Source organism: Mustelus asterias, chromosome 9 (genome assembly GCF_964213995.1).
Source record: "Mustelus asterias chromosome 9, sMusAst1.hap1.1, whole genome shotgun sequence".
In the NCBI taxonomy this organism is placed as follows: domain Eukaryota; kingdom Metazoa; phylum Chordata; class Chondrichthyes; order Carcharhiniformes; family Triakidae; genus Mustelus; species Mustelus asterias.
This window is the reverse complement of record NC_135809.1, coordinates 98,337,555-98,356,120: the sequence shown is the minus strand read 5'-3', so window position 1 is coordinate 98,356,120 and position 18,566 is coordinate 98,337,555. Positions and strand designations below refer to the sequence as shown.

The following is an 18,566-nucleotide window of genomic DNA, read 5'->3' as shown; positions in this document are numbered from 1 at the left end:
GCTCCCTGCTGCTTTTCCATTCTATTTACTGGAGCATTGGCTTGCTGAGTTACCTGAAGCCACGTATAAAAAGAAATCTCTAATCCAAAGTAGCAACTCTCCTTCATCAATAGCATCTTTGCTGACCTGCCTGTTTCAAGTTCACCTGACTTGGCAAGTTTTTTTTTTCTTCCTGTCAATACTGTAACTTTTGAAATTCCATTCTTGGAATAAATAAAATCAGCTCGCATTGCAAAACCATCTAAACAGATTTCAATCACTCAAACTTAGTTACATTTCTATCTGACTGCACCATGCTGAATCGAGGCCTGTGTCAACTCATTTTTTTTATAAATGGGAAATTCACAGTAACTTCATTGCAGTGTTAATGTAAGCCTTACTTGTGACCAATAAATAAACTTTAACTTTTAAACTTTAAACTGAGACAATGTGGAGCATTGGTGCACCAAAATTTGTGATTGCAGGTATAATACATTGCAACAGAGCAGGGTGCCCGAGCAGTTCTTCTAATTTAACTGTGGTGCTTTGCCACTGTTTTTATGAGAGTAGAATAATTGCATTTACATTAATAATAGATTGACCACCAGACTTTGTTTTCAACTTCTCTGCTTCCAAGTTTAACCACTTAAGATGTATGCTGATAAATTTTACTTTTGAGCTGTTTGCTGTATTTAAGTATTTAGAATTTATGGCTGTTTTTCAGGCTTCCTGATCCACAGAGAACTCATGTGATGTGGGGAATTAGCAAGGTAAAGCATCTGATCGGTACTAATGGTTAATTGTTTATGAAAGCATGCCATGTGTTGAAACAAGTAAGGTAGAACAGTGAGTTGGCATCTTAGCAGATTATTCCAGAGAGCAACACCATTCGATATGTATCTCACATGATGAGTGTACAGTCTTTGCTGGAATAGAATTTGGAACCGAAGAGTCAGTTGTCAGAATGGCAGTGGTAAAATGCAGAAATATGTTTCTGCTGTTCTTTGTCTGAGATGACTACATGGTACGGAGACTTTATACCGGGGAAAACTGATTTCAACCTCTATAAAACTCTTAAGTTATACTTATTCCAAGAAGAAATTCAGGAGAATCTCCTTTATGCAGTGAATGGTGATACTGTGAAACACACTCCAATGTGGAGTGGCTAAGGCAAATAGGGAATCTTGGATGGTCAGTACATGCTGATCTTCTAAGTCCCTCCACAATTCCAAAAATGAATGAAAGACGTGCCAGATCATCGACACAGATGCCATCATCTCACGTGAAAACACCATCCACCAGGTACACGGCACATACTCTTGCGACTCGGCCAACGTTATCTACCTGATACACTGCAGGAAAGATGTCCCGAGGCATGGTACATTGGCGAGACCATGCAGACGCTATGACAACGGATGAATGAACACCACTCGACAATCACAAGGCAGGAGTGAGTGTTCTCTTTCTGTTGGGGAAGACTTCAGCAGTCAAGGGCATTCAACCTCTGATCTTCGGGTAAGTGTTTAAGTGTTCTCCAAGGTGGCCTTCAAGACACACAACAATGCAGAATTACTGAGCAGAAACTGTTGGCCAAGTTCCGCACGCATGAGGACGGCCTCAACCGGGATCTTGGATTCATGTCACACTATCTGTAACCCCCACGACTTGCCTGGGCTTGCAAAATCTCACTAACTGTCCTGGCTTGAGACAATTCACACCTCTTTAACCTGTGCTTAACCCTTTCTCCACTCACTTTGTCTGCACCTGTAAAGACTTGATTACCCATTAAGACTCGCATTCCAGCCATTATCTTGCAATTGAGTTTGTTTCTATGTATGCCCTGTTTGTGAACCCAACTCTTCACTCACCTGATGAAGGGGCAGCGCTCTGAACGCTCGTGCTACCAAATAAACCTGTTGGACTTTAACCTGGTGTGGTGAGACTTCTTACTGTGCCCACCCCAGTCCAATGCCGGCAGCTCCACAACATGAAAGAAATGGGATGAATAGAATATCGAGTCAAGACTTTGAGTCAACAATATTCAACAAGAACCAGGAGGAATAAAGAGACCCCAACAGAGCGACCTACAGAAGGACAGCAGAGGTTCATTCGAGATGCAGAGGTAGAGAAAGCAATCCAAAACACGAGAGATCGATCGAATGCCAATGATACAAGGACATAGAGATAAATATAACAAAAACATAATCAAATTCAGATTTACAAAAATAGAGACACTCAGAAAAAATTGAGTATTTTAAGGGGAAGCTAGGGTACAAGGAATAGAAAGGTATGCCTAATGGCGTTAAATGGACTAGGATAGAAAGAGGCAAGTGGAGCATGAGCACCAGCTGCAATCAAATGGTCTTTGATTTGATTTATTATTGTCACATGTATTAGTATACAGTGAAAAGTATTGTTTCTTGCACGCTATACAGACAAAGCATACCGTACATAGAGAAGGAAAGGAGAGAGTGCAGATTGTAGTGTTACAGCCATAGTTAGGGTGTAGAGAAAGATCAACTTAATACGAAGAAGGTCCATTCAAAAGTCTGATGGCACCAGGGAAGAAGCTGTTCTTGAGTCAGTTGGTACATGTCTTCAGACGTTTATATCTTTTTCCCGATGGACGAGAGTATGTCTGGGGTGCGTGAGGTCCTTGATTATGCTGGCTACTTTTCGGAGGCAGCGGGAAGTGTAGACAGAGTCAGTGGGTGGGAGGCTGGTTTGCGTGATGGACTGAGCTTCGTTCATGACCCTTTGTAATTTTGCGGTCTTGGACAGAGCAGGAGCTATACTAAGCTGTGATACAACCAGAAAGAACGCATCTGTAAAAGTTGTTTGTTTTTGTGTTGTGAATTCTATATAATATTAGCAACCACTATGATAGCTCGATGCCTTTGTAAGTTGGAAATTTAAGGTTATGAAGGAATCTTCAGTGGCTGCAATTCTTTCTCAAACTATTCTTGAAGCAGTCTGTAAACCTCTCAAAAAGGGAATTTGATATTTACTTGCAAAAATTAATATTGAAGAGCACGAGGAGCACTAAGGAGCAATATTAAGTAACTCATGAAGCAAAACACCAACTTAAGAGATCAGGGGTATTGCTGTGATCCTTTATGATTTTCCATGGAAAGGTTGGTAGTAATTCAAGACTAAGTAATTCTGATGACTCTTGCACATTTCCGAATGGCAGTGAGAAACTTTTGAGAGAATTTGGGGCAGCTTATCTACCTACCTGCCCAGAAGCGGCAGAGGGCAGAATGGGGACCAGAATGTAAGTGGAAGAAAGGACTAACACATTTTAAAATTAGTAATGATCATGTTGTTGCATGAGAACCAAGGTCACCAATTTGGAAATGATATTTTGTTAGAGAAATAGAAGATCTGTTAAAATTACAAGAGTGAGGTGCAGAGAAAAGTTACAGCTATTATCAGGAAAAAAATTTACCACTACGAATAGGTAACAGGTCATGCAAAGACCTAATTATATTTACACCAATGGCCAGATAGACAGAAAAGTGGCAGATGGGATTTAATCCGGAGAAGTGTGAGGCAAAGCACTTGGCGAGGGCACACAGGACAAGGGAGTACAAACTAAATGGTAGTGTACTGAGAAATGTAGAGCAGCAGAGAGACTTGGCCCACATATCATGAAGGTAGCAAGACAGGTCAGTAAGGTAGTTAAGACATATGGGTTACTTCTCTTTATTGGCAAAAAAGCATAAGATCAGGGATGTTATGCTGCAACCATATAAAACACTAGCTAGATTACAGCAAGAGTACTGCATACAGTTCTGGTCATCACATGACAAGAAGAATTTGATTGTACGACAGTGGGTTTAGAGGAGACTTACAAGGATGTTGCTGGGAATGGAGAATTTTGACCATGAAGAAAGGTTGGATTGGCTGGAGTTATTTTTTTTGGAATTTGAGGTTGATAGGAGATTAAATTGAGGTGTATAAAATTAAAGGGTCCAGACAGAGTGGGTCCTTAGCAGAGAGGTCAGTAACTCAGGGCCATAGACTTAAAGCGATTGGAAGGGAGTTAACGAGAAGTGTTTTCACTCAGTGGGTGGTGCGGTTCTGGAACTCACTGACTGAGAGGGAGTTGAGGCAGAAGCCCACATTGCATTTAAAAATTACCTGGCTATTGCATTTGGAGTGCCGTAACCTGCAGCGTCACAGACCAAGTGCTGAAAAGTGGGATCAGGCTGGATATCCCCTTTTCAAGTGGCACAGACACAGCTGGCCACCTCCTGTGCCATTCATTTTCTACACTTTTATGTAAAATCTTTTAGTCTGAGAGGTTTTGTTGAATACAAATAAAAAGATTGCTCAACTTTATGCTGGTAGAAAATGCTTGTATAATTCCTCAGGTTTAGCAGTATGCGACCGCGAACAGCAGTTACTGCAAATGACTTGTTGTGTGGCCTCTGGTTTCTATGACTAGAGAATTATTAGGTCGTAGATTCACTATAGTTTGAATGCCAGAGAGTAAATGTTGAATGTTGGAGAGGGAATAACCCAATTCTGGTCTCTTATGCATTTCTAATTATAATTGCTGCACCATTGTTGGCCTTGCCTTTAGTTGCGTAGGCCTGAAGCTCTGGAATTCCCCCTCCACCTCGCTTTCCACTTTTCTAAAAGTCTACCTCTTTAATCAAGCTTTTGGCCATCTGACAGAACATCATGTGGTTTGTTTCAGAATGCTCCTGTGAAGTCCCTCAGGACATTTCATTACCTTAAAGGTGCTATATTAATATAACTTGTTGTTGAGTTTTACTTTTGTGTGACTGTTGACCTAAAACTACTTGCAGGCTTAAAACGTGTCAGTTTATGTTTCAATCCACCAACAAATCATTATGGGAATCTCTTTAAAGATACAAAATCCAGTACTCAGCATAACGGACACTAACACAGAATCTCACTAAAGTGCAAATCCTGTTGACTCAGCACTTGGTGGCATTTCCTTTTGAATTGCAGTGAACCTGCTGACCTGCTGCTCGGCCTACTTGTGTAGGAATGCATGGCAAATCGGGGCGAGGGAAAAGATTCAAACCAGAGACTGCAAAAATCAAATCTGTTTTATTGCTTCCTAGGATTTTGCAGCCAGTGGAATTCGAGTAGGTACACTGTACACAGAGAATACAGCTGTTATCAATGCCCTTGGTCGGCTGTCGTGCTTCCACGGTGTTCCAGGTCCCACGCAACATATGGTAGCACAGTTGCTGAGAGACCAAGGTAAGTATACCACAGTGGAGGGTTGCTTTATTCCATTTTTGGGTGGGATGTTTGTGTCAAATACATAGTGAACACTGTTCCGCTGAGGTTTTTATCATGTATGAATTGAAGACCTTCTGCTGTTATGACAGGAATCCTGGCAAACAGGGGTCAAAAATCATCAGCCATAATTACCAGTTGATGATTATTCTAACTGTAAATATGCTACATTATTACAAGGTCACCAAGATCAATTACATTTCCTTAGATCAGCATTGACCAGGGGGTTGAAGCTGAGACCTACTGGTTCACTTGTCTCGGTGTGATATCAAACTGGAGCCATAAGGGGTTGCTTTTTCCTCTGATTAAGCAGGACACATTTTCCTTTAACCAATGACGGCACCCTACAAGCACTGTAGAATGTGGTCTCAGCTAAGGAGTACATGCATCAACACAGTAATGACACTTCTATTAAAGAAATTTGCAGGTCATGAAATTTCCTTTGTATTTGATTTTCCAAAACTTTCCTCACTTTTTTTCTTCCTCCTGTCCTGAAGGTGCTGTTCTTGCTGGTGTATGGTTCTGCATGTACCATGCACTTGCCAAACATAGCATTCCTCATGCAGGAACCTTCAGTGTATGTCAGCATGTTGTTACATGTGAAAGGTATGCAGATGAATTGAACTCCCCCTCTTGTCTCATCCAAAACATGTCTAACATACGCCCACTTTCTACGAGCTGCGACTGGATAGCAATCAGGGAATCTTGGCTGATTATTTATCTTTTCTTTGCTGGAATGTTCGTAGAAACCAACTGCAGTCAATTATCACGCTGCTGAGATCAACCAACTCAGCTCATACCTGGATTCAAAACTGGCATCTTCCTGCTGTTTGGCAGAGCATTATCCCAGAGCAGGGTGACGGGGATCGGATACAATTACCCACTAAGGCACATAAAGCATTATTTAATAACATATTAGTCAATAAATAAATAGTTACATTTCTGAAATTATTAATTAACAGCGTAAATTTATATTGTGCAATATTTCAAAGTAGGAAGACTTGATACCCATTTTTAAACAATTCTCTCTAGATTTAAGAGTGCTTAGTAGCCAGTGAAGTTTACTTAATCAATTAGTAAAATTACATCTTGTTGAAGCTGACATCTTTTGTACAGATTTGTATTTTGTAGTTTAAAAATCAGTCGTGTGTCTTGATTCTCTCCCCCCCCACCCCCACTTTTCTGTAGATTGGATCAACCAGGCGTTTTTGCCAACAAACCGGGCCAGATTGAAAACTGCCCACAAGTATATGACAAATGAGCTCAAAGCAATGGGCATTCCTTTCCTGAACAGACACGCGGGCCTGTTTATCTGGACTGATTTTAGAAAGGTATTCGGTGCTATTATTATTATTAAGATTGTTTTTGTGATTTTCTTAAACACCAATGTAAATAAAGGAATACGTTTGGGATTTATTATAATTGATTCAGTTACAGCGACTGAGGTATTTTCATCGTTCCATACATATATTTTTTGCAAATTGTAAAGGAGCTTAGGACTTGCGTTTGCAACTTTTGCATCTTGAATTTGATTTCAGATCTGGAGTGAAACTCCACTCTCCACGGGAGGATATTTTAGGTAAAATGAATTTAGCCAATCCTCAGTCTGTTTCTGATGGATCAATGTTCATAAATTGGCCCAAATTGGCAAATACGTTGAGGAAACAGTTGAGGCATGTGAGTGTGGTAATGGAAAAAAAAATCATAGTGCATTGGAGCTGTATCGACCACAAAGCAGTAATAGTAAGGACAATTTGTAACTACTTTAAAACGCTTGAGGAATCTTTAATTTAATAAAATGTTTGAAAGAACTTTTAAGAGATTATGTCAATTTGAAAGGGATTAATTATAAATTTTAGATAACTATACTGGCCCATGTGACCTGGCAACCCTCAATCTGAAAGTGGTAGCAACAGAAAGGCAGTTAAAATACCAAGGTCATGTGACACGGAGCAGTGGAAAGGGTAGAGCTGGACGGAGAAGACATTTGATAGCCTCTAAGATTATGGGATAGTCTTTGTGGTAGGTGTTATTCCATGTGTAATTTATACATACTAATCATGATTCGCCTTTTAATGTATTTTTAATTTATTTTGATTCTGATTTGTGTAAAAGCTATAAAAAGTTAAATCTTGTTTGATAATAGGTTGCGAATATCTTTTTCTGTATTTTATATATTTTAGAAAATAGCTTTTAGATTTGGGAATTAAAGTGCTAAGTATAAGGTAAGTGGAAAAATCAGGGTGTGAGAAATAGGTAAACACCCCTATGATAATTATCGTTCAAAAGATAGTCAATTTTTATGTAAAGAGGTCAGAGCTCTAAGTGTGAAAGTGTTAAATAATGGGCTGTTTTTCCTCTGTTTCTTGGTACCAATGAGATGTCTACAGTTGTCTTCATATGGGGTTTAATCATTTTCCCTGATGAAAAAAAGCAAAAAACACCTTTGCAAACACGAGGTTCCTTTGGGTGGGGGGGGCGGAATGGGGAACCAGCTTATGTCGGCCATCTTAACTAACCTCTAGAATGATTCAGCCTTGACTGGGATTCTGGAAAGTTGTCTATGGGAATTTTCCAGAAGGTTTTTGAGGTTGGAGCTGAAAGAATCCAAGTAAGCCCTGAGATCAGAAGGCAGCAAAATATAATTTGCTTGAAGGTTTCATTCATGGGCGTCACTGGCTGGATCCCTTTCCAATTGTTTGGCCATTTCAGAGAGCATTTAAGAGTCAATCACATTGCTGTGGATCTGGAGTCATACGCAGAGGCCACACCAGGTAAGGCTGTCAAATTTCCTTCCCTAAAGGGCATTACATTTTAATGCCAATCAGTAATGGTTTCATGGTCATCATTAGACTTTTAATTCCAGATTTTTTTATTGAATTCAAATTTCACCATCTGCCATGGTGGGTCCCCAGAGCCACCTGTGTCTCTGGATTACCAGTGCAATACTATCCCATTGAGGCATTAAAGGTCTCAATGGCAATAGTAACAAATGTCTTACATGTTGGGGGGGGTTCAGTAAATTTGGTTCTTCTGGCTTACAGATCCCCATGCACATCATAGCAAAGAAGCAGTGAAGGAGAATTCGTTTCTACACAATGCAGACAGTTTCTGTAGTCTGTGCTGTACACTACAGTGTGTTTGTGGAATGTAATGCTTCCTGCAGCTTTGACCCTTCTTACCATGACCACTGCAAAAATTTAATGACATGTGACAAATTTGGACCATTATTTATAAATATTATCAGAAGGTATTTATGTGAAAAATACAAAGGATTAGCACCACTCAAGTTCTAATTAAAAATAATTATGTATTAGTTAGGTCATTCAACCTAATTGTTGAGCCTGGAGATGATTGGTTGGCAGAGAAGGAAACCTGATTGGAGAAATGCAAACTGAGAGTTGTGGGAATGGTGGGGACTAACTTCAGAGGTAACAAAACATTTAAAGATCATGGTTGATGACTTGCAAGGGTAGAAGGGTCCAGTAAAGGATGACACAGTGGTTAGCGCTGCTGCCTCACGGCACCAGGGACCCAGGTTTAATTTCGGCCTCAGGTGAATGTCTGTGTGGAGTTTGCATGTTCTCCCCGTGTCTGTGTGGGTTTCCTCCGGGTGCTTCGGTTTCCTCCCACAGTCCCAAGATCTGTGGGTTAGGTTTATTGGCTATGCTAAATTGACCTTTATTGTCAGGGGGATTAGCAGGGCTTGCGGCGATAGGGCCTGGGTGGGATTTTTGTCAGTGCAGGCTTGATCAGCTGAATGACTTCCTTCCGCATTGTAGGGATTCTATGATTCTATGGGTTTGTGTGAGGAGGACCTCACTTGATAGCTATGGTCTTTTGTTGTTCCCTGATGTACTGGGTTGTGGAGAATCATGCATCACCTTTACCAACCCTGATTCTGAAATAGTTGAATCTTGCCAGTTTATATTTGATTGACTGATGTTTCTCGCTCAAGTAACATCTGTGTTCTCACATACACTTCCTATCTGTTCAGTAAGCTGTTTTGAGTTCTTTCCCATGCTCAGAAGGGATTTAAACATCATTTGTATTGGGTGATTCAGCTGGAGTGCTGCAGCAGGGAAAAAAATGACAGAAATTCAATGTACCCATTTCTTCTGGTTCAGTACCTAAAGAATCCAACATTCGAAGAGGAGGAAAAACTGTGGAAGCGGTTTATTGATAATAAAATTCTTCTCACTCATGGAAAGACATATGGATGCTGTGAGCCTGGGTGGTTCCGCCTTGTATTTGCTGACAAAACCTCCCGGCTGAAGTTGGGTGAGTAGAATGAAAAACAGAACTTTGCCTTGTTGGTTCCTGTTTAGTATTTCTATCTTCACTTTCTTTAGGGTCTCCAGCACTTTAAATGTAGATTTTCTACGCGTACTGTTTTGTGAGCTGAAGAATGTAGGATATGAACATCCACTTTGGTACAAATTCTAATGTTTATGTTACGATACTGATTAACCAGCAAGTGCAAGATGGTGCAGTTTCAGATTTATGCATATTTTATTGTTCTGAACGAAAAAGCAGTGATCATTGACATTATTGGATTGAAGTCCCTATTTGCAAATCAAAGATTACTGCATGCAATATTGTGCCCTAATTTTAATAGTGATGTTGGGATTCAGAAGTAAAGCCTCCCCCGTGCCCCCCTCACATCCTCACCACAACCATAATAACTTGCTAAACCACACCTATTACACCACATCATGTATTCATCAGCCTTCGCCCATATGCACTCTGCAAGCTCTGCCCATTTCTCCACAAAAATTCAAATTGACCTGGCTTCAATGCAGTATGGCGCAGAATATGGCGGTGGGTTCATGTCAGTCTCCCAGTGGCAGGAAAATCTCTGGCTCAGCAGAAAGCAGCCTGTGGGTGAAACTCGCCTTGTGGCAGAATACAGTGAGGTTCATTTTAGAGCCAATTGGGTGCTCCGATTTCCTCCCACAGTCTGAAAGATGAGCTGGTTAGGTGCATTGGCCATGCTAAATTCTCCCTCAGTGTACCCGAATAGGCACTGGAGTGTGGCGACTCGGGGATTTTCACAGTAATTTCGTTGCAGTGTTGATGTAAACCTACTTGTGACTAATAAATAAACTTTAACTTTTAATTGACACCAATTATCCCTGAGCCCACTGGAATTTACTGGTTGGTGAGTGATTAAATGCCAGTGCTGACTTCCCTGTTGGATTTATCTGAGGCCTTTTAGCTGGGATGGTGATGGATAAGGTAGGAGGCAAAAGGCACTTGGTGCCTGATCGATAGACCTGGCACTGTGCCACAGTAAGTCAGCCCTTGCTCTTGCCTCTGGCTCCCACCATGCAGTCCCCTCCCATATCCCACTCCCTGCAAACCCTATCTTGTCCTCGCTCACTTGTGGCTTGGGCCCCTTGGCAATCTAAGGGCTCTCCCTGGGTGCATTACCGGAAACTGTCAATGCTCCCGATGGCTTTGCCAGCCTCTGGCCAGTTTCTCTCAGCGGGTGGAATTTCCACTCCTGGCACCATGAATTCTGGGGAAGGCCTGATGCTGGCCAGTTAATCTGGTCGGGCCTACCCCTCCGCAGCGATGTGCATTTCAAACTGTTTCTCAAATCAGTGAGCTGAAACGACGCCAGTTATCTTAAGTTCCGCCTAAGGTTCCTACTACCTACATAGGACACCGAAGTGAATATTTAAACAGCTTCTATGCCTTTATTGGGTAGGAGTGGTGGGTGTCCGTTTAAAGGCCTGTCTGAAAGTCCAAAGATGTGCGGGTTAGGTTGATTGGACATGCTAAAATTGCCCCTTAGTGTCCTGAGATGCGTGGATTAGCAGGTAAAATATGTAGGGATATGGGGGTAGGGCCTGGGTGGGATTGTGGTCAGTTCAGACGCAATGGGCCAAATGGCCTCTTTCTGCACTGTAGGGTTTCTATGATTTCTATGAAACTCGGGTAGGTAAAGGGACCCTACCAATTCTTTCTCGGTTGCCTATTCTAAAGGCAAAAAATGGATTATTGGCAATTTAAAAATTCCTTCTCCATGGTGTCTATTGATGTGTATTCCACAGCCAACTAAAAAAAAAGGTTTAATTAAACATAAAGGATGTGATTATATTGTGCCTTTATGAAATGTATTTGTGTCATGCTTCTTGTGAAGGAGAAGTTAAAAGTCAGCTCTGATTACGGTGCCAATTTGTCTGCTCCAGGAAACTCACATGCTGAGAATATAGAAGTATAATTGATTCTAGATATTGGGGTGTTTGTTTTAATCTGAGCAAATGCAGTTTAGTTTATTTTTTGGGTTGTCCCCTGAGATTTCAGAGTAGGGTTTAATTAGGTTGATTGACAAGAGAGTGCCATGTGCTAATGGGAGGAGCTAGGCTTACAGAGGGGAAAAGCAGGCAGTTTCTACTTGGACTTGCAAGGAGCAACAGCTTTTCTCTTTCTCTCTCTCTGGAGATTGAAGTCTAAGGCCTGCTAGAAAATAGGTATTTTTTCCTCAGGTGTTCTGGTGGTTTGAGGACTAGCAGCTTGCATACCAGCATGTAAGCCTGTTGTTTTCTAACTGATTTTGAAGAGGCGTTTACATATATGAAGAATATTGCTTAAATTGGAACCAAAAGACTAGCAGTTAAGAATTATGTCTTGTTACGTTTAAGTATTTCAGTTGGTAAAAGTTACACTAATTCTTTTTGTTGTAGTTAAACTGTGTTGTTAAATAAAAGCTTCCTAGTAGGTTAATAGAATCACGCCTGGAATGAAACACCTTATGCTCACACTACTGCCAAAATCAAGAATAGCTGGGGTCTAAGCCAACTTCATAGTAAACCTTGGCGTTTCTGAACTGGTCCCTAACAAGGGTGAAACTTTTTTCTATTTACTATGTGGCAGTCATTCAGCAAGCAACATGAAGTGCAAGTGCTGCCTGCATTTACATGATGCAAGATAATTGTGCATTGCAATCCTTGTGCCCATTTTTAGAAACTACCCAATTTAGCCTCTATGATTCCTGACAAAGGTTTATTTTGGCTGTTTAAAATCAATCCATGACTTTGAAGGGAACAATAAGAGAATTCAGACTAACTTTATAGTCTGCATTTTAGCGTAACAAATAGCTCAGTGGAGTGTGTTTGAAAAAGTAATTTTTTTTCATTTTATTTTGTTAAACTTCATTAATTGTTGCCTCCATAACTAACCTCGCAGTTTCAACACTGTTTTGTTTAGGATTGCAGAGGCTTAGGAAGGTTCTGGAAGAGCAAGATTCAGAAATCCAATCAATTGAAAAGGGACCCAATTCCGATTCTGAGAGTGGAACCAAAGTTGCCGAGGATGTCGTAGAAATTGGTGTCCAGCAATCGCCTCAAGATCCTGCTCTTGATGGTCTTATTGGACTTCTGCGCCAACAAATCCGAACAACTGACTGGTTACAGAGAAACACGCCTGAGCAGTTTGCTCAAGAGAATCCAGAAGTGTATGAAGTTTTCTGCAAACTTGCGGAGAAGTAATCTGCCCCTGTAATTTCAGAGATTGCATTAATTGGAATGCATTAGTGATTATTTTCCAATTTGTTAAATGCTTATAGGTCATTTTGCATGACCTTCCTACACTTACTGGTGGGTTGATAACAAGTCTTAACACTGAAGTGGTGCTGTATAACACTGCTGGTATTTTTAACTTTTAATTTCTCATCAGTCTCTAGTTTGGCCATGCATCATCCACCCTCCCCAGTACAAGAAAACTCATTTATGACTGTAACCAAGCCCTCTTGTCTTACCATGCGATGCATTCAGAAGTTTCACTTTCACAAGACTATAGCATTGTAAATACTTGCAATTTCATTAATTGGTTTTGAATAAAGGTAGACGGAACGGAGAGACAAAAGAAAATAAGCCCGGCTCTCCCTGTGAATCACATATATTAAATGGTGCAAAATGCACAAAACAATATCTTGAAGGTTAGCAACATTTTAAGTATTTATGAGGCAAGGTAGAGGGATACTGAGAAACCCAGTATGTTCTGCTTATTTTTATGTTCACTTAATGATTGAAACCATTACATTTTTAAATCTTTTTCAATAGAAAACAAATTGATCTCAAAAATACTTTGCTAGAATTGTTATCCATCCCCAAACCAGATTGTTTAATCGCATATTACTAAATTGTATTGAACTCTAGTTCACGAAGATTATTTTTATTCAACAAGATTCCCTATCTCGTAGTGCTTTAGGTAGGATATTATCATTGGTCATCTCTGCCCCTCTGTTGCATAATGTGCAAGAGAATTTTTAAATTTTTTAAGTGCCTTTATGCAAGATTCAAACTATTGTGGGGCACTCGTAAGAAGCAATCTGACCATTCTACAGTGAGTCTCAAAGCAGTTCAGAAAAAGGGAGCAAATGTTTCCCTCCACTCCCACCGAAGATTAGAAACCAGCCTCCTATGCTCCCAAGACACGCACCATGTACAATGTCCACTACCATATCTGCATATTTATATCTGCATCGAATGAAAAGACAAGGTAAGTATTTTCTTGCGCAAATAAAGCTATGGGCTCATTTCTTAGTAGGTCAAGTTTTGCAATAAAGCTAATTTACAGAGCTGCTTATCTTTGGATCTCCAGAAAGTCTCAAGCTTGAATAAATATCTATATTTTAGAATTGGTCAGAAATGTGTGGGAGTGGGGAGAGTGGAGTCTGGCTGTCAGTGGTTGAGGTCATTGTTGTTATCATTCGGTCTCTTGTAGATCCTCCACTTGCTTCACCCCATTATTGGTGGCTGTGCCTTCAATCATGAAGGATCGAATCTATGAAATCCTATTCCTACAGCTGTTTGCCACCTCTCCTCCTTTAAGATACTCAAAACGTACACCTCTTTGCCAAAGTTTTTAGTCACCCATTCTAATATTTCCACCTTTGGCTTGCTGTCAATTTTTGTTTGTTTGCCCTCTTGTAAAAAATCATTGGAATCTTTTACATGTTATGTTACATTGACATTGGGAGCAGAATGTTTCTTCTAATTGCCAATCCAGATCAGCAGGCAAGCAGCAACTTTATCTGAAGTTTAGTTTAAAGTTTATTTTATTAGTGTCGCAAGTAGGCTTACATTAACACTGCAATGAAGTTACTGTGAAAATCCCCGAGTCGCTACGCCCCATGGTGCCTGTTCGGGTACACTGAAGGAGAATTTTAACATGGCCAATGCACCTAACCAGCACACCTTTCAGACTGTGGGAGGAAACCAGAGCATCCAGAGGAAACCCAAGCAGACACAGGGAGAACATGCAAACTCCTCACAGACAGTGACCCATGCCGGGAATCGAACCTGACACAGTGAGGCAGCAGTGCTAACCACTGTTCTACCCTCTGTCCATTGTGCCACCCATAGATTAGCTCATTGATGTCTTGCAAATTTGTGGGTCAAATAAAGTTCCCGATTTTAGGAAGAAGTTGATAATGGCCACGAAAAGCTGCCATCAATAAACATGCCATGACAAGCAATGAAATCTTACCATTTTATTCACTGTGGGAAAAGACTGTACGTGACCTGAGACTGTCAGAAGGATATTAGCTTCTCCCTGTTCTCATGAATAAAATCAAAGATTAGCTCCTTAGATATGGCTTTCAGATGTTTTGAATGAAAACAAATTGTTGAAGGTAAAGAACAGATTTAATTAAGGTAGTGCGCACAATTTGATTATAAACTGTTATGAAGACCCTGCACAGTCTTTTATCTAAACCACAGGTAGTGCTAGGGAATGTAGTGATCTGACTGGAAAATCCTTCAAACTTTGATCTGGAAGGACTCAAATGTTTCATTGCATCATGTAGAATACTCCTATTTTATGGTCTGTTGAAAATTATTTTTCAGTTTGTTGGGTTGCAATGGCGGCACAGTGGGTAGCACTGCTGCCTCACAGTGCCCAGGGACCCAGGTTCAATTCCGGGCCTCGGGTCACTGTCTGTGTGGAGTTTGCTCTTTCTCCCTGTGTCTGTGTAGGTTTCCTCCGGGTGCTCCGGTTTCCTGCCTCCAAGGATATACGGGTTGGGTTGATTGGCCATGCTAAATTGATCCTAGTGTCAGGGGTATTAGCAGGATAAATGAGGGTTATGGGAATAGGACCTGTGTGGGATTGTGGTCGGTACACACTCGATGGTCCAAATGACCTCCTTCTGTACTGTAGGGATTCTATTCTATTCTATTCTGCTCTATTCTGAGATTTCGTGGCCAATTTGAAGGTTAGTACAGCTGGAGATTGTTACTGTAAGGTTTTTTTATTGCAGTAAAATTATGCTGCTTTTACTTAAGTGTTATTTGCATTGAACAAAGAATACTATACATTATTGCATTTGAATATGCACTGCATGTCAGTTGTTTTATTTAAAATAACTTTTAATTGCATTTTGTGCCAAATTTATTTAAGCTTGTGTTGCAATGTTTGTATATTCCTCGTTTACTTCATTTTGAACCATTCTATATGTAGCTTGTGAGCTCATTTTGTAGGAGAAATTATTTTGTCATTTGAGTAAGTACTGTTCGAGACTTTGAAGAAAATTTCATTTATTTATGGGAATGCTTTACAGAAACACCTTGAAGGATTTATATTAACTATTGATGTCAGGGTATAAATCGCACTTTGAAGCCTGTCAAAATCCTTCCAAAAATGGGGGTCCACTTGTACACCAAGTATACACAAAGCATGATCTTTGGGGCTAAAAAAAACGGGGTTGTCTTACATACCAGGTTGACTTGAACATCACGATTTATGGTAATATCTGTTCTTGGTCACTTTGATTTTGAAGATGAACGTGACTTAAATGACGTCCATTGAAGACTTTGATTTTTCATGGTCCCAGTTCAAAGAACCTTCATGATATTGTTAAAGCTTTTGCCAAGGATCACCAAAGTTGTCTTTTTTTAACCAAAGTATTTTCATGTTCAATTTAGACAAGAAGTAACTTAAATAGGAAAATAAAAGTTTTTTTTTGGCATAGTCTCATCTGAAAGTCTTTTCCAGAAAGTTACCCATATTTTCTCTTCAGAGGTAGAGATATAGGTGTTGTCAACTCCCAGCACGTGGATAAACATCTGGAAGATATATTGAATAGCCCCACCAAAGAGTGGACACAAGTATGATGGGCTGAATGGCATCTTTGTGTGATGTAACATTTTGTGATTCTATTATTTTCCATTTTTATTTCCGATTTTGAGCATTTACAGATTTTTTTTCTTTTTCTCTAAACAGTTTCCAACATGGGATTTATCAAGGGATAGTTAACAAAACATGTCAGTGAAGTCCAGTTCAGCTATCCAATTACATTGCACCTTCATTATTGATGGCACCTCACCTGATCTGAATATAATTCTCATGCAGAAAGAAAGCACTGTTTTGGAGGAATAACTTTTCACAATACATGATGGGAGTTCTTTTGCAGTGCTAATTGACAGGGTGAGATGCGAGGTTGACTTTGTCTAGCTAAATTGAGGGCAGTGAGGTTCAGTCCCATTTTGTGTGAAAAATTTATGCTAACACCCAGAGTAATCTGGGTGTATGAGCTGATTCTAAAAATATGGCTATTAATCAACTTCCTGTTGTTGAGAATGAATGAGAAGCAATTACCTGCTAAAAATGAGATTTATAAAACAAACTAATTGAGAAGCACTTCTCACCATACTCCGCCACACTAGCCTAGCAACATTTGAAAACATCTTCCTGCTTGTTTCACACTTAGCCTTGAAAGTTGATCAAATTACTGGGGTTTTCACTCTCCCATGATAGTAAACATACTACAGAGTATTGGTCTGTCTTGCACTTTTCCTTCACTAATGTGTAATGTTCCATTCAGTAATTCAAATGGCTTCATGATCAGAGGGACACAAACATAATGTGTGTCACTTCTCAAGGTCTTGTCACAACGACTAGGTCCCCAGGTGGCCTGGCCACTGTACCTGGAGCTAATGTATGTAGATGTTAAGTGAGGTTTAATTGTGCGTCTATGTGCTGTGAACCCTGTTGCGGGAAAGAAGGCAAATGTATTTCATGTAATATGTGTTACATCCAATGCTGTATTATAAGGTGATAGATTGTGTAAACTATTTGAAACATGTCACTTTTTAATGTAATCATTATTATAAAATTAGTTTTATTTTGTACTGTGTATCTAAATGTCTAGTAAAATTACACATTTTTGCCACTTTTATTTTATTTTGACTCTGCATTGTAATTGGTGTCGCCAACCCAGCTGCTATCTATGAGGGTGCGCCAACTTGGAAACACTGGTTTGTGGTAGTGTATGCAGGAATGGTGTGAGGAGCAACGTGTGATACCCAGTGTGAACAGTAACCCAGCCCAGTCATAGTATAACACTTATTAAAGATTATTTATTACAATAAAGAAAAGACACAAATACACATAATGATCTAAGACAGTTATGTACAAGACTACTAAACACACCCACACAGTTTAAGTAGGAATTACGCTTTTGATCCAAAGTACACTTTCAAGGTCTGAACTCTTTCAGGACTTACCAGATCTATAAGTAAAGGCAAACTTATAGTTACCACACTGCATGCAATTGAGTAGTTATTCTGGGGAACATCTCTTTTTGGTTCAGTGAAGATATGGGTTTTAACTGCCTCCACGAAGGTTTCTGCACCCTTGCTTCTGGTCTGCCAGCTAGAATTGGCTTACAGGCTGCTCGATGGAATCTGCCACCTGCTTCCATGAAAAGTTTGCCAATTATGGCATTGTTTCCCTTCTAAGATTCCCTAGTTGTCTGTTCCCTTGGCCTCTGTTAGTTCTGAGATTAATATATGACTGTCCTCCCTGAATGGTACAATCGTCTACCCTAAGTGTTTCCTATTAGCAGGACAATGGTATTTATTTTGGTCAGTCTACAACTGCTAATCTTGTTATTGGGATTCACATCCTGTGAAATACCTTTTGAAATGCTGATGGTTTTGAAACTGTTGGCACATTCATGACATTGGGCTTCAAGTATCTCCAATACCTGCAAAAGTTTGATCTGCATAACATTTTTATGCTTTTGCTTAATTTCAACAAGATAATGGGGCTGATTTTACCAAATCGGGACAAAGTGCCGGGTCCGGTCGTCAAACGGATCCGCGCCCGGCAGCCACGCTCCAGCGCACCCATATGCCTTTTTTCGGTGCCGGTCTATTGGGCGGGACTTAGCGCTGTTGGAGCGGCCGGAGCTCCAACTGCGCATGCGCAGTTCAGAACAGACCGCAGGCAGCGCGCCCGGGCGCGAAAGGCAAAGCAGCACAGACAGCAGAGAAGATGAAAGGAATTCCCTTTGG

The 18,566-nt window shown here is 40.3% G+C and overlaps 2 protein-coding genes across 7 annotated transcripts in view; one reads left to right on the top strand and one right to left on the bottom strand.

Annotated features, from left to right (window-relative positions):
* Positions 1-17,444, top strand: part of accs (1-aminocyclopropane-1-carboxylate synthase homolog (Arabidopsis)(non-functional)) — a 55,219-nt gene extending 37,775 nt beyond the window's left edge. For all 6 annotated transcript variants that reach the window (XM_078220637.1, XM_078220636.1, XM_078220638.1 and 3 more), the window contains 5 exons: positions 704-749; positions 5,079-5,220; positions 6,448-6,590; positions 9,387-9,540; positions 12,475-17,444. In XM_078220637.1, the coding sequence (XP_078076763.1) occupies positions 704-749; positions 5,079-5,220; positions 6,448-6,590; positions 9,387-9,540; positions 12,475-12,755 (766 nt within the window). In that variant the 3' untranslated portion in view covers positions 12,756-17,444. The remainder of the gene's footprint in view (positions 1-703; positions 750-5,078; positions 5,221-6,447; positions 6,591-9,386; positions 9,541-12,474) is intronic.
* The window catches only part of LOC144498862 (uncharacterized), a 28,011-nt gene continuing 14,987 nt past the window's right edge, over positions 5,543-18,566 (bottom strand). The window contains exon 3 of the mRNA XM_078220643.1: positions 5,543-6,142. Coding sequence (XP_078076769.1) covers positions 6,066-6,142 — 77 coding nt within the window. The 3' untranslated portion in view covers positions 5,543-6,065. The remainder of the gene's footprint in view (positions 6,143-18,566) is intronic.